The 20,057-nt window shown below is 43.6% G+C and overlaps 1 protein-coding gene across 5 annotated transcripts in view; it reads right to left on the bottom strand.

The window, feature by feature from the left end:
• Positions 1 to 5,722: 5,722 nt before the first annotated feature.
• Positions 5,723 to 20,057, bottom strand: part of LOC147628216 (biotin carboxylase 1, chloroplastic-like) — a 53,992-nt gene continuing 39,657 nt past the window's right edge. For 2 of the 5 annotated variants that reach the window (XR_015268068.1, XR_015268067.1), the window contains exons 9-10: positions 15,653 to 15,712; positions 15,340 to 15,525 (exon numbers count right to left, since the gene is read on the bottom strand). Coding sequence is in view for 2 of the 5 variants with exons in the window: in XM_086813277.1 (XP_086669403.1) it covers positions 6,058 to 6,111; positions 6,216 to 6,278; positions 6,366 to 6,412; positions 6,504 to 6,579; positions 6,788 to 6,894; positions 6,986 to 7,067; positions 14,935 to 15,027; positions 15,340 to 15,459 (642 nt within the window). In the remaining 3 variants the exon portion in view is untranslated. Of the gene's footprint in view, positions 6,112 to 6,215; positions 6,279 to 6,365; positions 6,413 to 6,503; positions 6,580 to 6,787; positions 6,895 to 6,985; positions 7,068 to 14,934; positions 15,028 to 15,152; positions 15,256 to 15,339; positions 15,526 to 15,652; positions 15,713 to 20,057 lie in introns of those variants that run through there. The other 3 variants (XM_086813277.1, XM_086813278.1, XR_015268069.1) reach the window with 3 other exon arrangements.

Genomic DNA, 20,057 nt, shown 5'->3' with positions numbered 1-20,057 from the left:
TTGTCACATTATTGGATTTGAGGGTCCATGATGTATACTACATTTATCCATTTGACCCTAGAGGACTAATACCTAGCCTTGTCATCGACATATTGACTTCTTACACTTTCCATTTGACCCTAAGGGATATTCAGCTATCTACATCATCGATAGTGACCTTTAACACTTTCCCTTTGATCTAGGTGGGAGATTACTTAGCTTCCTCATCGACAAACAGTAGCTTCTACAGTGGTCTCTCACATTTTCCCTTTGATCCTAGTGGGGAGATTTCTTAGCTTCATCATCGACAGGAGGCCCTCAGCCTTTCCCTTTGACCTTGGAGGTCATACTACTCATTATGGTATTTGGGTCTTCCATGATAGTGACTTATGTCATGATTTTTGGCTTTTGTATATACCCTTTGTATATGTGTGCATGACCACCCTTTGATTACGAGACGACGAAATCATTATAGGAGAGGATGGTTTGTAATGAAGGGATTTTAGTGAGCAGATACATGAGGGATGGGTCTAGGCACATGAGGCTTATTAGGGGAATTTGCGCATATGTTATGTAGGGCATATTGGGGCCTTGGGACTATAAAAGGCACCAACCCTAAGATATTGTACCCTTTTGATACCTTTTTCACATTAACCATTTGGCTATCTTCTTGTGCCTAGAGCAAGCTTCCATGGTGATATCTCCCTCTTGAGAAGTGTGTGTATTCCATTAAGAGTACAATAGGTGCTACTCCCTATGATGAGTGGGACATGTGTGTACTCCCTGCTAATGAGTGCAATCCTCCCCCTTCATTGCAAAGTATGAGAGTGTACATGGGAATTTTTAAGTGTAAAGAGGGATTGCATATGTGCACATGCGGTTGGGTGTGTTTTGTGTACATGCATGTATATAAGTGTAAAGAGGGATTGCGTGAGCGCACATGCAAGGCTTGTATGTGCACATGGCAGATGTGCTTTGTGTGTGCACACATGCCATATGTGCTTTGTGTGTGCACACGAGTGCAATTTTTTAGATTATCCACATGTGGGCATGCAAGTCTTTATATTTTTAGAGAGTGTGCACGTATGGTTGAGTGTGTTTTATGTGCACGCACATGTATGTAAGTGTAAAGAGGGATTGCATGTATGCACATGCAGTTGGGTGTGTTTTGTGTACGTGCATGTATATAAGTGTAAAGAGGGGTTACGTGTGTGCACATGCATGTGTTTTTTAGTGTTTTGTTGTTTTTAGTTTTATTTTGGTTTTTATGTTTTTTAATTATTCCCAACAATAGATTTATCTGTACACTTAGTTGGGGGTATTGTATTACATTTGTGTATAATAGGGATTTGAGGTTGATAGCTTAATGTGTGGGCTTAATGAGCGAAGGTGGAGAACCACTTGCCCATCCATGATGAAAACTTGAATGCCACCACCACTGTCGGCTTTGCTAGTGCACATGTTTAAACTTTGGGCTTCTAGTTGGCTTGATGAGCGAAGGTGCCCATCCATGATGAAAGCTTGAACACCACTACCATTGTCAGCTTTACCAATGCACATGTTTAAACTTTTGCCTTCCATTGGCAAGTTCGTGTTGTAGTGTGGCACATGGTCTTCCCTATGAGCCTTGGGGTCACTCGACGGTGACAAGGGAGTGCGTGCATGCGATTCTCTTATGGGTATGTCTTGGGTACTAGAACACTTGTCCAAGATGAGACTTGGTTGTGCACGACAACCTAGTTAGACCCAACTTTGCTCTTCACTTAGTACTTTTTGGACTAAGTGTAGCTAGTAGAGTCGTGGGTGTTTCTGGATAGAATTATGTGTGTGATTCATTGTTTCCATGCACTGATTAGGCATATTGATTCTAGAAGAGGAAAAAGTTGTTTTTCTCATTCGCTTTGGTAAGCTTTGAAAAGAATTTTTGGAGATCGACACGGCTTGTTGGTTTTTTGGTGATCACATGACCCGAGGAGTCTCTTGTTTTTTAGGTTGGTTAAGTACATGTGTACATTCCTATAAGGCCAATTGGCAAGGGAAATCATGTCTCATACTCCATGGGGAGATGAGCATTTGTGATGGGAGCATAGCATTCTTGGGATTCGTTCCTTGAGTATTTTTCCTAGACACTTCTTTATTACATTGGTATTATGTCCCACGTCAAAAATATGGTGATCCTATTTATTGGATCAGGATTGGATCTTTTTAAATTGGAGGATTGGATCTTTTTAAATTGGATCAAGATTGATCTTTTTAGATTGGCTCTCATGCACATGTTTCGAGTATTTGAGATGTTACATGGGCTAGTCTCAACGTAGCCCTTTGATTTAGCTATATAGGTTTATGGATTGGGATTACTGGATTTATTCTATTATGTGAATATGGATTCATCTACAAGTTTATGGATTGGCATATAGACTCTTGGATTTGTTTTCTACCAAGAATCTATGTGGAGATTTGATTTTGCATTGGTCACTTTCAACGCGTTCAATTCTCTGCCAAGTGTTTTTGTGGATGTTAAGGACTCTTGGATTATACAAGACTCGGTGGTCTTGGACCTCCGGATTCTACAGGAGGTTATGATTTTGGATTTCTTGATTATATGGGTGGCCACCATTTTTCAAATTTACGAGATTTACATTCGATTTATTGGATTTATGGACTTTTGGACAAGCTTTCGGAATGGAAGGTTACCCAAATATGGGTTTCGAGCACCTGGGCATCTTGGTGGGCGCCCAAGTGCGAGACACACACCTTGGTTAACACTGACGTGTGCCCAACTTCATAATGACAACGGAATGACGAGATACACGTATGAAAAACAAGGTTAAAACATGTTATTTATGTGTGTTTGCATCTTCCTTTTTAATGATGGGTATGTTTATTACCAAAGGTTGGACTACGTAATATTTTGGGCCCTTTTGAGTAAAGGCATTCACACACATTAATGTGTGAACAAGGCTAAGAGATGTCGGACATTGCACGTTCATTATGAATTGAACCTTAGCGTCGTAAAAGTTGGGAAAAAGCGTGGCCAAGAACAAAAGCACTCAAGACAAAAGAAAATCATACATACATATATATATATATATATATATATATATATATATATATATATATATTACATATATATATATATATATATATATATTACATATATATATATATATATGCATATATGTATACCTATACATGTATATATATATATATACATATATACATATACCTATATATATACATATATATATATACCTATATATGTATGTATATATATACATACATATATAGGTATATGTATATAGGTATATACCTATATATGTATGTATATATATACATACATATATAGGTATGTATATATATATATATATGTATATGTATATATACATATATATATATATATGTATATATACATATATATATATATATATGTACATATACATGTATATAAATATATATATATATATGTATATATACATATATATATATATATATGTACATATACATGTATATAAATATATATATATATATGTATATATACATATATATATATATATATGTACATATACATGTATATGTATATATATATATATATGTATATATACATATACATGTATATGTATATATATATATATATGTATATATACATATACATATATATATATATATATATACCTATATATGTATGTATATATATACATACATATATAGGTATATACCTATATACATATACCTATATATGTATGTATATATATACATACGTATATAGGTATATATATATATATGTATATATATAGTTATATACATACATACATACATACATACATACATACATACATACATATATATATATATATATATATATATATATATATATATATATATATATATATATATATATATATACATACATACATAGGTATATATATACAGGTGAAAGATTTGGGAGATGAGAAGACTGCTGCGAGACAAGGAGCAACAAAACGTCACCATGCTCATAAGATCGCTCTCATGAAGCTGATCATACCCTCATACCCTATACAAATCCATATAGTCGATCGTGTACACTGTACGACCTATGCCCTCATCAACTATACTAGTGTTGGAGGCCGTCATCAACTTCATTGGTGTTGCTTTTGGAGGCCATTGTACACACATCCTGCTATAGGAAGATCGCCACCACCTACACACTATATACCAGGTGTAACATCATTTACTATCTTGCTTGTTTAGCACCGGTTGACTCCTAGTGCCCACACCGTACTTGTTTGCGCTACTGCCATGGAGATGTACATTGAATCTCATGTACCTTTTTGCTCTTGGTGGAATACCTTTTGTATCTACACCGATAGAACCTACAGATTGTTCCATATGCACTTCATTATGGAATTGGTTGCACAATGTGCATCAGTAGTTGTTCTTGCTTTCATGACTCATGTGTGGGTATCACTTGGTCATTTACTTGGAGTGAGTTCATATGCATCTAGAGTGGAACACCGTGGTTTTCGGTTGGCCTTGTTCAAACTATATGTGGGTGGAATTTATTGGAGATCTTCTTCGCTACCTGATACCTTACACTCGGCCGCCAACAAAACCTTGTCAAGATCTCATGAGAGATTTGCAAATTGAAGATATGTCCTATGATATGTGGATATCTTTTGGGACTTTGTACATGTAAATTGGATAACTTGGCATGCTCCATGTGTGGGAACAAGAGGCCCCCAAAGCTTCTAACCAATAAATACTCCATGACATAAATTCCAAGGGGGAAGCTGGCCCATTCCGGACCCGTGTGGTGTCCAGTGCTTTGAGTGGATAAATAGTCCTTTATTTTAAATGATTAATTGCATTAATAGTCCTGTGTGAACCCCCAAATACGTTACAAAAGAAAAGGAAAGAAAATCAAGAAGGTAACCGCCATTACCTATAGCAGCTAACTACTAGTGGCAGGAGAATGTGAGAAATGGGCTTTGTACAAGGAATGAGCTACATGCATAGAACAGGTTGTAAACCATCACAAATGGCTGCCATTTGTCTAGGCTCTCATACCAAACGGTGATACAATATTGCCATGGAAAGAAAAAAACTGGAATTAAAAAATTCCAGTCTGCTAATGCATGTTGTACAAGCACATGACGCTGTGTGAGAGGGAGCCTCACAACAGCAATCAACTGACTTGTTACCTCCTCAGCCAGTACAGATCTGATGACTGAAAGAATGCCTAGCCTCAGTGATGGGAATCTGCAATTGTGTCGGATAACATTGGCGGAGGGAGGATCGTGATGCTCAAGGCCGGGGACGTCTTGCCTGCAGTACAGATCGAGCCCTCACTCTGGTAACACCCTGGGTGCATGGGACCAAGGGCTTGTAATTCTGAGTGGTGGTCTCTGAGTTACGGGCCGTATGTCAAAGAAATCTGTGATGATAGTCTGAATGAGTCCTGTTGAATCTCTCTGAGTGCTGCCTCAATACTGCGCCTCTATGGCATCTGAGCTCCATCACGAACATGCAATTTGGTCCACTCTCACGGGTGATGCAGCATGAGGATCTCATAGGCGGGGCATCTGAGCATATAGTGCTCCTGAGACTGAGAGAGAGAGAGAGAGAGAGAGAGAGAGAGAGAGAGAGAGAATAAAAGCAACCCTCAACCACATCAACCGCAAAATGCATTAAAAGAAAATCATACTTAGGTAACCAAAACTTGAAGAAATTAAGCAAAATATAAAGTTTACCACAACTTCATAACTTTTTAAAAAATGACAGTCATCCTTCTAATCATGTTCATTGATATTACAAATCCTCCTCACTTTACAGTAGGCTGAGTTTTAAAATAGCAACCAGCTTGAGACCTTGAAATACCCAGCCGTTCTCTCATTAAACTTTTGTAGTGTTTGAACTTTGGGCTCTAACCTACAGATTTTAGTTAATGATAAGAGTCCCTATATAAGACCATGCTGTTGAAAGCACATGCCTGAAGAGATTCTCTGAATGTTATGCCCTAATAACTTTTACAAAAATGATGGCAAATACATCACCAGGTAACACACTTCAAAACTCCTCGGCCCTCAAAATTTCATGATCTCAAGTCATCGCCTTGGCCATGTCTTTCACTGTCCTGACAGCAAGGGCGTTTGGCTGCAAAGAGTGAAATGAATGCAAGCTCAGTATTAATACAACTCAACCCCACCCACGAAAAGGCATAAAGCCATCTGTATGAAAAGCAATATTTAGCTACTTACCTTGACTAGCTCTATTTCGTGCTTTGGAATAAATGCTGTGTCGACCTTTCCATCCTTAAAATCCTGTGGATGTACAACTAGAAAATCAAGAATTCTTCAGCGTAACCAGTACTCCAAACTGCTCTTCCATTCAAGTCCATTACACTTTACCTGGACTTCTAATATAAGTTTGTGATAGTCAATTGTTGTCGGTATCCCTGCAACACAAAGCAAACACAACAAATATCATAATAAACGATTATTTTCCATTTAAAAAAGGTAGCTCTTGCATACAATTGGACTTCTTACCTGTGATGATGGTGTCATTCAATGCTCGCTTCATGCGAGCAATTGCTCGCTCTCTAGTCGGAGCCCATACAATGAGCTGAAAAAAGCTAGGAATCAATACTTCATCAAAAAAACTCTATCCGGTGCACAATGTACATTGTGTACATAACTTTTTACTTACAGACAGACTTATTTATTTTATCTAAGTCATCAAAAATAATCCTGAAACCTTCACATCCTAGTAGCCTGGCCAATGCTACCAAAAAAGCGCAGTAAAGTAAAATGTGCAGGCTTGTTGCGCTTGCCTTTCCCAAAAGAGAATCATAGCTTGGCGGAACCACATAATCAGAGTATATATGACTGTCCATCCTTACAAAAGGTCCTCCAGGCGGTAGGTAGCCAGTAATCCGACCTGATAAATAAGCAACACTAAAAGTCTTCATTACAAGAATTGCCACAAAAAATCTTTTGAAAACGTCTTGTGTCAGCTTATAGAAGCGTACCTGGTCCCGGCCTAAACCCTTGAAATGCATCCTCTGCATTTATGCGGCATTCAATGGAATGCCCTATCAAGACTATGTCTTCCTAGATTTTAAAAACACAACAAATGTTAATAACATCAATGCAAAACATGTGGATACTTGAAGCATTCATGCATCAACAACACACTTAAGATGTCACATGTACTAAATAGTTCTTTTCCTTGATAATTAACAGCTGTATGCCATAGAAAAGGGTGAGGTCAGTTAAACATATAGGGTCTGCCCATTGGCATGTCCCATCCTGGTTGCCCATGAGCCTCAAAGCCTCAGAAAGGCAATCTTTTCTACAGTCCCCGCACATACGAAAGACAGAAATTATGTGTAAGCAACCTTTTAAGCTGGTTACACATACAGGCTGTTACATCCCAACAGGCCTAGGGTTAGGGCTAGGGACATGTACTAACCAAGGATTAGGGTTAGTGTTAACCCAAGATTAGGGTTAAGGGCGTAGTTGGGGTGTAGGGTTCACATGTGGGCTAAGGGCGCTAGCAAGATAAGGTCTAGATTGGCTAAGCGCTTATGCTTAATAGCCTAGGACTAATCATGGCTAAAAGCTTATGAATAAAGCAAGGGCAAATAATAGCCAAGAAATTGCTATATAAGTGACCTTGCAGACACTTATGAGTTATTGCAGTAGACGAGGGCTACCAGGGGCGTGGAAGACCTCGCTGCGAGGTGGGTGGCTTGGCCTCGTGGTATAGGATGCTAGGTTGGGGCCATTGGTACCATGCAAGCTCGCAGCAATCAGATCTTAGACTTGGGGGTGGTTCAAGGCACCGGACCTATGGTTGGGGGGGGGTGTCACTAGCCACAACCTACCGCAGTCATGCGATGCGTACGATGTAGGGTCCATCAAACCTTGTTAGGGTTTAGATTTTAGGTCAAAAAATCCTAGGGCATGGTCTGTGGAGACCTTACATTGGTATCAGAACATGGATCTGACGAGTACTAGAACCCGAGGCATGGAGGACGTACAAGATAGTACCCTCATGCGGCCTGTTTTGGCAAGAAGGCCATGGTTCTCCACATGGATGCGCCGAAAAGCAATAAAGGGAGAAATCCCTCACTCAAATGCACAAGGATTTGAGAGAATGTGAAAAAGCAACCGGACAACAGGTCGCTTGTCCATGCAACCCTAGCTTTTTACCCTTGGTTGTTGTCTCAGGCATGAAGGTAATTATGATATCCTTTGGGGCTGCTTTTTGTCCGTGTTGTAATCCTGAGACAAGGTACCCATAGGGCTTGTTATCTCACCAAATAACAGCCAGTGATGGATAGCCTCATTCAGGACCCAGAGATCTGCAGCAAGATAGAGGGGATCTAGGAGAGGCTGGATTTTCACTCGGGAGCAACTGAAGGAGCCCTGGATGCAGGCCTTGGGGAGACTAGTTGTCTTCTACAAGAGGCAGCATAGAGCAGATTGGTTGGCTTCCAAGCGCAGAAGAGGAGTATTCGCAGGGGTCTTGCCTCTCTACACCAGCGGCTTCAGTAGAGTGCATCGGATAGCCCGTGGATTGAGTGTCAGCTCGATGCCGGTGAGAGAGAGGGTCACTTGATATTGCAGGCCCACATAGACCGAGAGAGGATAGCCGCATGTGAGAGCCATCACCACGGATTTGTTCAGCACTCTTCTCACCGGTGCCCCCATTTCCGCATAGGTGATGGATGCACGTGAGCATGTGTAGCGACACATGAGAGAGGTGGTCCCTTACACTTAGGTCTTTCCTCCTGACCCCCTTCACAGCTAAGGAGTTCGCAGACGCTATGACGGCATTACCGAGGGGTAAATGCTTGGGGGAGGACGGTCTTCCAACCTCTTCATTTATGTGACATTGGAATCTCATGGAAGTTGGCCTCGTGGCTGCCTTCAATGAGATAATGGCTACATGAGCCATGCCGGAGAGGTTATCGGAGGGTTTGATCCACTTGATTCCCAAGAAGGGTGGTTGGAGATCCAGCAGTGGAGACCCATCACCCTCCTAGGGACTGCCTACAAAATTCTGCCATCAGCCAGATATCGCAGCCCTTCCTCCCCGACTTGATTCATGATACACAGACTAGTTTCATTCAGGATCGGAGTATTCTAGACAACGGGCGACCGTGTCGGCTAGGATGCGGCAGCAGGATCTGATTGTGCTCCTCAGTTTTGAGAAAGCCTATGGCAAAGTAGATTGGGGCTTTCCGGAGAGGATGATGTGCATGATGGATTTCCCATAGTGGGTCCCGAGGTGTATCGAGACTCTATTCAGCTTCTCATAGTCACGTTCTTATTCAGGGTGCTAGAGGTGACAAATTTCCGCATTCACGCTCAGTCCGGCAGGAGTGCGCTCTAGCACCTTATCTCTTCCTATTTTTCGCTAAGGCCATGAGCAGTTTTCTCTCTGCCCAAGAGACCGGACTCCAAAGATTGTGTCTCCCCATCCAAGTGTAGGAGGAGCTTCTTGATTTCAAGTTTGCCGACAACACAACAGCATACTTGTCGGGGGACAAGGGGAACCTCCAGAGATTCACCGAGGCAATTAGGATTTTTTGTCATGCATACGGAGCATAGATCAACTGGCACAAGTCATGTGGATTCCGGGTTGGCTCATCGTCTCCCCCGACTTGGCATCCAGTTGAGGCTTTTCAGTGGGTCCCGAGGGGAGCTCCAGTTCGCTACCTTGGATGCCAAGTTGGCAGCATTGACATCTCCCCTAAGCAGGAGCTTGCCCCCTACTGGAGTTCAGCCAGGCTTTCCCTAGCTGGCTGAGTAGTGGTGGCGAACTTAGACTCTTCTAGCCACCATGCGGTACATTGCCTCCTCTTGGCCTTCCTCCCGGGCATGTATTGGTCAGGTTCAGCGTTTGATTCGAAACTTTATGTGGGCTGGCACTAATGGGAGACTGGTCAAGGCCAAGGTGAGCAGGAGAGTTATCATTCAGCCATGATGCAAAGGGGGCCTGGGCATATCATCGACCCCTCCATTCAAAGCCACGCCTTGTTGGGCAAGTTGATTGTTCAAGGTCTTCTTCCGGGCAGTGAGCGTTGGAAGGACTTCCTCCTGGCTAGGATCTCTGCCCGCACTCCAACCTTTTGGGGGCCTTGTCCTTAGAGCACGCGATGGATATTCACAAAGATGCAGGCACATAGCTTTAGCCCGGCATTTGATGACAGATTTGCAGCCACATGCTCAGGGTTCGCCCACACATATCATGGGGAAACTTGAATACAGGCACCTCTCTCACCACAGCATCGTCTGTCTACATCACGTCTGCTTGAGCTCCGCGCGCCACCTTGTCTTCCAATCGGTGCATTGCTAGAAGCCGTCTGTTTTTCGCCTTCTCCACCTGCTGTCCACATGCTCACCCATGCACACAAAACACAAACAAAAAGGTTTTTCAAAACCTTAATGGTGCGGTGAGAAAGGCCATGTTGCCTCTTAAAATTTTCAAATATTTTTAATATCAAAAGGCTTTTTAAAGGGTGTTCACATGGGGAAGAAAGGGCAATATTTTTTGGGCTTCACATATTCTTATGCTGGTTCAAATGCTTCTATGGCAATGGCATGGTCTTCGACACCAACATGGACCTCAGCCCTAATCTCATTGACAAAATATTTCTTGCTAAGTGCTTTGCCATCCACACCCATTTGTACGCGCAAGACCCAAGTCGTGGAGCATGGAAACGCTGTCGTAAAAGGCATCTCGTTACCGACTTTCGAGTGAGTGGGAATTCCTCTTTCTCAACATTTTCGTTTAGTTTCTTATGTGTATTTATGTCATGGGTAGTCCCCCAAAATATGAATAAATACTGTGTCTACCCGGATTAAATCCAAAACGATATGTAATAATCGGTGTATGTGTGCTTTCAGTCAATCATCTACAATAATACTTTGTTATCCCTGATCAGAGCAAGGAAGGATTATTGTGTATGAAACCAGGGATTATTGTGTATGAAACCAGTATAGGTCATGGTTCACTAACTCCTAGAGTTACCTTCAGCCCTGAGTCTAAGTTGGGGACAAGCTGCATGAACCTCTGAGCCATGCTAGTAGGATAAGCCTCTGAGCCATGACATGCTAGTGTTGAGCCTCTAAGCCTGTTGAGGACATGCTCACCAGCCTCTGAGCCAAGCTTACTAGCCTCTAAGCCACGTTACATAAGCCTCTCAGCCAGCAACATGCCAAGTTTGGACCAAAGATGGAGAATGTGTACTCCTAACTATTAGAGGATCCTCATCACACTCCCACCTTTGCTCCGAGGAGGGATTTGTTGGGTATTTCGGAGCTTCTAGTGTGTGTCCATGTGTGAATAGCCTCTACAGCTAGATATTATGTGTTTGTGTGTGTATAAGTGTGTGAAACCACTCTTATGTGATTGCCAAGTTGGAATATCTAGATATTATACCTATTTGACATCATTGCTTATGTCATCTAGAAGAGCTCGATATACTAAAAAATATACAATCAATCAATATCAAACAATACAATACATCCGTAAGTGGTGTGGCAAGTGGGGTGTTTTGTATATCCCTGGGCACCTCATCCCGCATCTGTCTATCGAGTGTATTCATCACATGCTCATCATCACTCGCATGATCAACCATGATTGCAGATCAAAAATTTCTGCCAGCACAGTAATCTTCTATGCCCGAAACGCTCGAAACGCTCTATCTGCTACCCTCAACAAGGGGATTTACCACAGACTAGAGAACCGAAGCTTTGATACCACTGTCACAAATACGGAAGTGTGTGCATAGAAAACCTTATCCCATACATAACATCATGGCATCATACATAGCATCTGACAATATCATTATCATACCACTGAAACAACAATATAGAAACCTACACGAAACATAACACTAGGGGCTGAAGTTGCCCCCCTCCCCACCCGCCCCCCCCCCCCCCCCCCCCCCCCCCCCCTCTCTGGGTATCTTTATTACCAACAGAGTGTTCTAGTACAAGAGAACATGTGCCAGAGAGTAAACGCTCTTCAAACTAGCACCAAATACATCCAGAATAAGATGAAAACAAATCAAACAATTGCCTGAGTCCTCAAACTCAAGCTTCAAGAGTTCCTCAGGCACAGCTACACTCTAGTACGTGATCACACCCTCTAGCAATGGTGCTGTCCCGAATAACCAGCCATGAAAACCTTGGCTCTGGCCACCCGAAGGTTCCACCCTTAGAGCCACAAGCTTAACGTATGTTTAGAGACTGTTTGCCTTCAAATCTGTTGCGAAGAACCTTGCTGAATTGGACAAAATAGCACTGTTTTCAGCCCACAAACATGTTGTACAGGTCACCCCAAGAGATGAGATGGGTGCCCTATTGTTTGCCTTGCACCCCCGAGCCTTCGGAGCATCAAAGTTCAGCCCAGAAACCTGCTGTATAGCAGTCGACCAGCCTTGTAGAGAAGCCAAAAGGGGTCGCCTGCTTCAAGGGAGAGAGAGAAGAATCGCTTTTGCCTGTAGAAGCTGTGGAGGCAAGCGACCAGCTTTAAATCAAGCCTGTCAGCAATCAATCAGCTCTCCCAAGCTGTTTTTGCATGCCCAACTAGCATCTGTCTCAAGCCCAGGGTGTTCCACCTCCAGAATCAGCTAGAAAGGGGGGGCACCTAGCCGATTTTGGCCCTCCCCTCCCAGAAAAGCAACTCGTGGATCTTTTTTTGGCTTGATGGGCTGCCCACCTTGAGTAATGACCAAGTTTTATTAAAAAATGGTCCTCTTGATGTGAACACTTTAAAAAATGTCCACCCAAACTTAAGTGTATGTGAACACTTTATAATTTGTCCACCCAAATTTTAAGTGTATGGGAACACCTGCACTCATAAACCTTAGTATAATAAAATATAAGCTGTAAATTTAGTTTGGGGTCACTTACCACCTCCAAAACACACAAGACCACCGCCTTAGTCCCAAACAAGTGTGCACACGCGTGTCCACAGGGTTTCCAAGCGCCCCCAGAGCCCATGGACAATCACAAGCAGAAATACCAAGCATTGTCCAAGCAATCAAGTCATTCATGCACGTTAAAACACACACAAATGCTTTATGCATAATATTCTAGATTCCAATGCCCAACTTATTCATCTTGTACCGAAACCTTCTCTGACACCACCCATACAGGTATAAAGAATGCTCACCAGGGTGTCCACCCTTCCATGAGACTTGATCAACATGCCAGGAACTCTCACCAGGGTATCCACCCTTCCATGGAGCCCTTCCACATGTACGGAGTCATGCCAGGAACTCACACCAGGATATCAATCCTTCCATGGAGTCCTTCCACATGTACTATATCATGTCTGAACACACACCAGGGTCTATACCTACTGTTCCTCCACATGTGTGTAATCAGAAATATGACATCCTATCAGTTTCGACCATTTCTAGGTCCAACCAAGTGGTCCGTTTTATGGATGACAGATGCACTATACATGATTGCAGCAATGGGGATATTATTATTGCATCAGGTACTTTATGTTATGGTCTCTACAGACTTGATAAGTATGGGAGAGTTACATATGCTGCACATACAATGTCTAGTACATCCAGTGTGACAGATGCAGAGCTTTGGCATGCTCAGTTTGGTCACCTGAATTTTGCTAGTCTGCTAGGCCTACAAAGGCATTCGCCTACACACGATGACTTGGCAGATTTATTCACGAAGGCCCTCTCTCGTGAAAAGTTTGAAGTTTTTCGCAAAGCTTTGGGCTTATTTCCTTTTGGGGATTGATCCGCCTATCCCTCTACATGTTCACATCATCACTCTAGGGGGGTTTGTTGACATCTATGTCACAAGCAATGGTGTGTGAACACCGTAGGATAGCTGGGACACTTTTTACTCTCCTTAGGAAGGGTTTTTTCCCCGTGCACAACAACACACCCTAAGCCATTAGTGTGTGTTACCTTATCATTTCATTGTACTTTCATTTTTGGTACACTCAATATTCATTGTGGTACGTGCTTTCTCTCTCACAAGCTAACACGACTGTGTGCTTGCTTCTCGATGTGTGTGTGTGTGAGTGTTGTTGCTGCTCCCCTCAACAGTTACGGTTAGGGCTTAGCCAAGCATAGGGGCACCCAGGAAACTAAGGGCTAGCAAAATGAGGTCGATTGGTCTAGGGTCAGTCTAAAGCTAATTAGGAGCTAAAAATGGTAAGAAGCTTATTGATGGAACAATATGTTAATTAAAGCCTCGTTACTAGTACATAAGTGTGCCTTGTACTCACTTATGAGATAAAGGTATCCTTGCGGTAGAGGCATCTACCACGGCGCGCAATGGACCTCATGGCCAAGAGTAGCTGCGGGCATGCAAGCAATGTGATATGGGATACCAAGGCATGCTATAGGGCTCACGGTAATCTGGACCTCATACTCAGGGATAGTTCTCAAATGAGATCTATGGTTGGGAGAAGAGTTGCTGGCCAAATTCTATCGCGGTCATCATCAGCAGAAATTGACACAAGTTTCTTCAACCATTTCTGGGTATGTGGGCCAAACACTTCGAGGGAGATGGGAGCTCACATGCAACTCTGAGAGGATGAAGCAGTGCCAAGCATCATTCCTACTCACGTGGAGTTTGGATCCCTTCTTCACTGTGGGATCCGACCACCCAACATGGAATTTACCCAAGTGTGTTGTTTCCCCCTCCTTTCCAGATGTAGTCTCCCTCCAAGAGGGCCAGCAAGAGAGGGAAGCCCCCCCTCTATTTCTTTAGTTTACACCCATAGGAATGCTTAGTTTTTGCTTTTCCTTCAAAGAAAAGGTCCTTCGTTAGTCATGAACAAACATTCACAAACACGAACTATGAACAACTCCTAGGTGGAGCAATAAAGTACATCGCCCGAGAATTTTTTCGTGTGCTCTGCTAATGCACAAAATGCTGAAGAGAAAATATAGAAGTTTGCAAACAATCTGTCACTGACCTGAGTATACCGGAGCTTCTCACCCAAAGCCACACGTATCTGCTCTTCAATAAGGTCAGTTGAGGATATCATCTCTGTCACTGGATGCTCTACCTGCATTCAAGTGCACCCAGAATGATTCTTTTGTTCAGAAGTGCAGATCGCATGGGTTCTAAAGTGCATAAATGGCAGTTTCTTGCAAGAAACACATACTAGAAAGGCTGGATACAGAACCATACCTGCCCATGAGGGACACGTGGCAAGCTGGACGGAAAATATTCCCGTCCATCCTGACAGGCAACCATGGTATATGTACCCTCCCAATGGTGGGTGGTGAAATTTCTGTATCCAACCTAAGATAAGGATTGAAAACCTCAAGCATTTCACTAAAGGTGCTTCCATTACTTTATTTTGATTAAGGCATACCTGAATCCGGGTGTTCATTTCCATAAAATAGAATGAACCATCTTCGGAAAGAAGAAATTCAACTGTTCCAACCCCGACATAACCTATTGATGCCGCAGCTGCCACTGCTGCGTCTCCCATCGCCTTTCGCAGCTCAGCCGTCAAAGCCGGGGATGGAGCTTCCTCCAAAAGCTTTTGATTCCTTCTCTGCATTTTGATAAAAACATTTAGTACACATTTTGAAAGCAAAGCCACATTCACTACAAACAGAGAAGCATACCGATGCATCCCATCAACTTCGTGAAAAGAGAGACAAAGTAAAGCAAGGAAAAACCTGGATACTGCAATCACGTTCCCCAAGGTGAATACAGTTTCCGAATTTATCTGCAAGGACCTGCAATTGCTACAGTTATAATAAAGGCTAAATTAAACATTCAAAAATTCACACAAGCACCATCTACTCGGAGCTGATGTTGCTCTCATATTTCTATGTTCTTAGTATTCCATGATGAGTTTCCATGGACAGTTTTGTATCACCCCAATGAAATAGCTATGTTTATGTTTTCTTTCTGTTTTATTTTCCATTCCATGATGAGATATGCCATGGACATTATTGTATCACTTTGGCCTCATACGCCCATTGGGTCTTTAGTAGACGCTTAATATATCTTTCTTTCTTTCTTGTTGATATCTGCAAGATCAAAGGGAGTAAGAGTAAGCTATGTTGGCTTGAAGGTATCCATGGTGTTGTGCCTGTGAGAGAGTAGCAAGTGCAAGGAGAGAAGTGAAGGTTACAGCCATGGAGATGGTGTTGACAGCGAGAGAAATGAAATGAAATTTTATTATTGTCTTCGAAGGACCATAACGGGTCCATGAGACACATGTCGAACATACATGAATACATAAGTCGATGCGCTCGGGAGCCTCATCGGAAAGCATAATGAAACTAAAATGTGTGAAACTAGAACTGAAACTGAAATGAAAATCAAAAAGCTATGCAGCATGCTATAAGTGTACATCATGAGAAGCATGTCATGCCATATAGGTACTCATGAGGGCTGGGCCCCCTCGTCAGGTGCACCATAATAGTAGAAGAAGTCGTGCCCCTCCACCTCTCCTCCCTAGATCAAGTGGATAATCTGGTCCCTCGAGAGCCCGCGATCCGTAGGCGACAATGGAGGGTCCCCCCCGAGGTGCCTCTATCTGAATGCCTGTAATGTCCTCTGGCGTTGTGAGACCAGTCTCCTGTAGTGGCCTCTATGTAGGTGCTCTATGCGTCTCTACTCAATCATCTCATATGTGCAGCCTCGTGGGTACAACAGTGGTCTCTGCAGCCATGTCGGGAGAGAGAGAGAGAGAGAGAGAGAGAGAGAGAGTGAAAGATGTGATGAACTCAGATGGAGAAATGAGAGACAGTAATTGCATGATACAGTGATGATTGATTGATATCAAACCTACATAGAGTTGGATGGAGATGCAAAGCTATGGATTGCATTGGAATGTATGGAGTTGAGAAGTCAACCCACATATAATATCAAAATACAACAATAATGAAAAGGTGGGTGTCCTTTCACACCATGTGTGCTAGGGGGAAAAACCCAAAGGGAAAAAGTGCCCCTAGTTATGCCTTGTTCACATGTGGCACTACAACCATGTAATATATGCCAATATGTTGGTTATGTAAGAGCTTCATGTGTGTAGCTGTCACCAATTGGCCGACCATTTGGTCCATTCCTAGTTTTTGCGTCTCGTTCACTTGAGGCCAGGCCGGTGTCTCATGTGAAGAGGCCAGTATTTTGCTGACATGGACGGGAGCCAGACTGGTGCCACCCGTGTGTTAGCAGGTTGGTGTCGTATGGACGGGAGCCAGACCAGTGCCACCCGTGTATGACCTGGACTGTGTTCGATCCATGGGACTGTCACGCCATGGAAGAGCCAGTATTCGTGCCGTGTTTTGCCTATGGGACTGTCACACCATAGGGAAACTCGTGCCTGGAACTGTGTCTTACCTATGGGACTGTCACTCCATAGGAAGACCAGGATTTTATGTTTTTATGTCGTGCCAGTTTTGTGCCGACAGATATTTTGTACATGTTCCATGAACGGGAGATATGTCCATGTTACTTTTTGCACATGCACACATATTTTGCATGTTTGAAACTGTTTTCGCATGACATGTATTTATGTGTTTGCCTGCCTGACGTGTTACTTACTGAGCGGGGACGCCTGCCAGTGAGTCGTGAAGTCTGCCCTGTATTCTGACAAGTTTCAATGCATGTGAACAGGTGGTAAGTATATGGTACTTGTTGTTTTAATATTTAAATTCTAACCCCTTTGTTTTATAAGGTTAGGGGTTCACACTTATTTAAAAGTGGGCACCCCCTTTGGGCACCCACTTAGGGGCCAAGGTGGGGAGCCTCACTTTTAAGTGAGTGTGGGGGTGGGCATGGTCACCAACCCCCACTAATTCCCCACATGCAAACGTGGGTATGACCAAGGTTAACTCCACTTTCAATTTTATTAAAAAAAAGAGTCCCCTTCAAGCGTGGAAGCCATCGCATCTACCTGGCGTTGATCCATCACCCATCGCTTCATCTTACGTGAGAATCGGCTGCCATCTCCTACAGAATAGCAGCGCATACTCCACAGGCGGCCATGAAACTGCTGCGCATGTTTTCCACAGGCAGCTACTACTGACAGGCTGCGCCTCTTTTCCTACAGGCGGCCAGCACAGACTGCAGGTGTGCTACACACAGGCTGCGCATGTTTCTTTGAGGCGGCTGATGTACTGCTGTAGGCGACTGCTTCAACCTCTTCCACACGGGCGCATGCCTTTATTGCTGGCGACTGACTCTGCACTACTGGCTGCAACCAAACTCTCTACAGGCTGGCTGCAACCACCCCTGCAGGCGGCTGCCTTCTCTTTCCACCTCTACAGGCGACTCCTTCAACGGGCTGTACCCTCTGCTGCCGGCTGCGCTTGCCCCTCTACAGGCTGGCTGCAACTACCCCCCACAGGCGGCAGCATACTTGAAGGCTGGCGCTGTTTTTCTCCTCTGCACTCAGACGTGGGTTCCACCTCCACAAGGACTGTTGTGGCTGCTCTCACAGGCGGCTACTGACAGGCTGCCATTTTCTCTACCCTCAGGACATTGTCCACCATCAGTAAGTTGTACTCATTCTCTCACAGCAGGCGGCTGTGGCCTTTCGTGGTGGTGCTTGTCTTGATTCTTCACGAGGCTACTCTTTCTTCAACAAGGGTGGTTTCATCTTCATCACACCCCAAGTATTGGTTTTCTAATCAACCATCTACAAGTAAGTGATTTTCAGATTTGAGTAAAGCATTTAATGTTTAAATCTGATAAGGGATTCATCCCTCTACGGCCACACCCGTTCGGTGCCGGGTTGTCCAAGCTGTATTGGCGAACCTCGGTCCAAAGGTGCTGAGATCGGGAGAGCCAGGCGTTAGTACGAGAGCGCCTGTTTGTGCGTGGTCTCGGAACACCAGTGAGGCGCTCTCCGCGGAGTCCAGTGAAAGCACAGGACCGTAGCGATTGGGCCACACTAGTGGTCGTTCTGCTTCGAGTCTCTACATCGAAATTCGAGCCTACTTGTTTGGTACTGTTTTCATATGTACATGGACATTATCTGGTTCTCAGAACCCATGGAGCATTGTATTCTTTAAATACTCCCAATAAATATATCATATATTGAGGGGGGGGTCGGCCCGTTCCGGCCCCGGTGCTGGTGTCCATCTTTCCATTTCTGTTCATTTAAATTCAAGTTGTTTTAAAGTTGTCCATTTCAAATTTGTGGTTTTAAAGTTGTGCTTTTAAGCGTGTGGGTGTCCAACGGAGTCCTTCCCACTTGACGGGATCGGTTTCATTGGTATCAGAGCACGGTTGTTTCCCTCTTCCTAGTGGGGAAACGAACCTGTGTACTGGACATCCCGCTTTTAGCAAACTTTGAACACAATGGACAGCCAAGGCAACCCTTTGGAAGTACCAAATTCGAGGGGTCCATCTAGTGCTTCTCGTGGGTCTGATGCCCTGCGTGGTAGGCACAAGCCTCTTGAAAGGGTTATGGATAGTGAATCCAAGGGTCAACTGTCTCCAGGAAAGACAGTTATGCTTAAACAAGACCCTGATGCTATGAAAGCTGAAATGGAACATATGAGAAAACTTTTGCAGGCTCAAGAGCAAGAATTAAAGTTTTTGCATGAAGATCCACATCTGCAAAGTGCTATTGAAGCCAGGAAGGCTGATGCTATGGTTGATGTAACCTTTGAATCAATGGCTCGTGAAGTGGGCAAGAAACCAAGGGAGTTGGCACTTGCCTATCTCCTTCGCAAAGGTGATATTAAAGAGGGGGATGACGGAGAGCTAAAATTCAGAAATCCACCTCGTTTGAAGCATGGAGATCCCGCATCCCAGAGGCTGAAATCTTACATGCAAAAGGAAGAGGTGACTGTCACCTCTCGTCATGCATCCTCTCCCCAAGGCACTAAGCCTGACAGATTTATGTATGCCAGTGCTCATGGAGGGCACGAAAGTCACATGCATGCAAGATATGTATCTCATGGTGACAGGTCTGCTTCCAGAAAAATTTTGCCTTCTGAGTTGTCTCATGGAGACACTATGCCATATGCAGGTAAGTCACATGCATCTGAGCTTCGAGTTCATGGAGCACATGCCACCGTGCCCCATGAAGCTTCTATGACGGCCCATGGAGCCCATGCA

This window comes from Cibotium barometz, chromosome 19 (genome assembly GCF_041138505.1).
Source record: "Cibotium barometz isolate CiBa-2024 chromosome 19, ASM4113850v1, whole genome shotgun sequence".
Classification (NCBI taxonomy): Eukaryota; Viridiplantae; Streptophyta; class Polypodiopsida; order Cyatheales; family Cibotiaceae; genus Cibotium; species Cibotium barometz.
The sequence above is the reverse complement of the archived record's forward strand: the minus strand, read 5'-3'. Positions and strand labels throughout refer to the sequence as shown.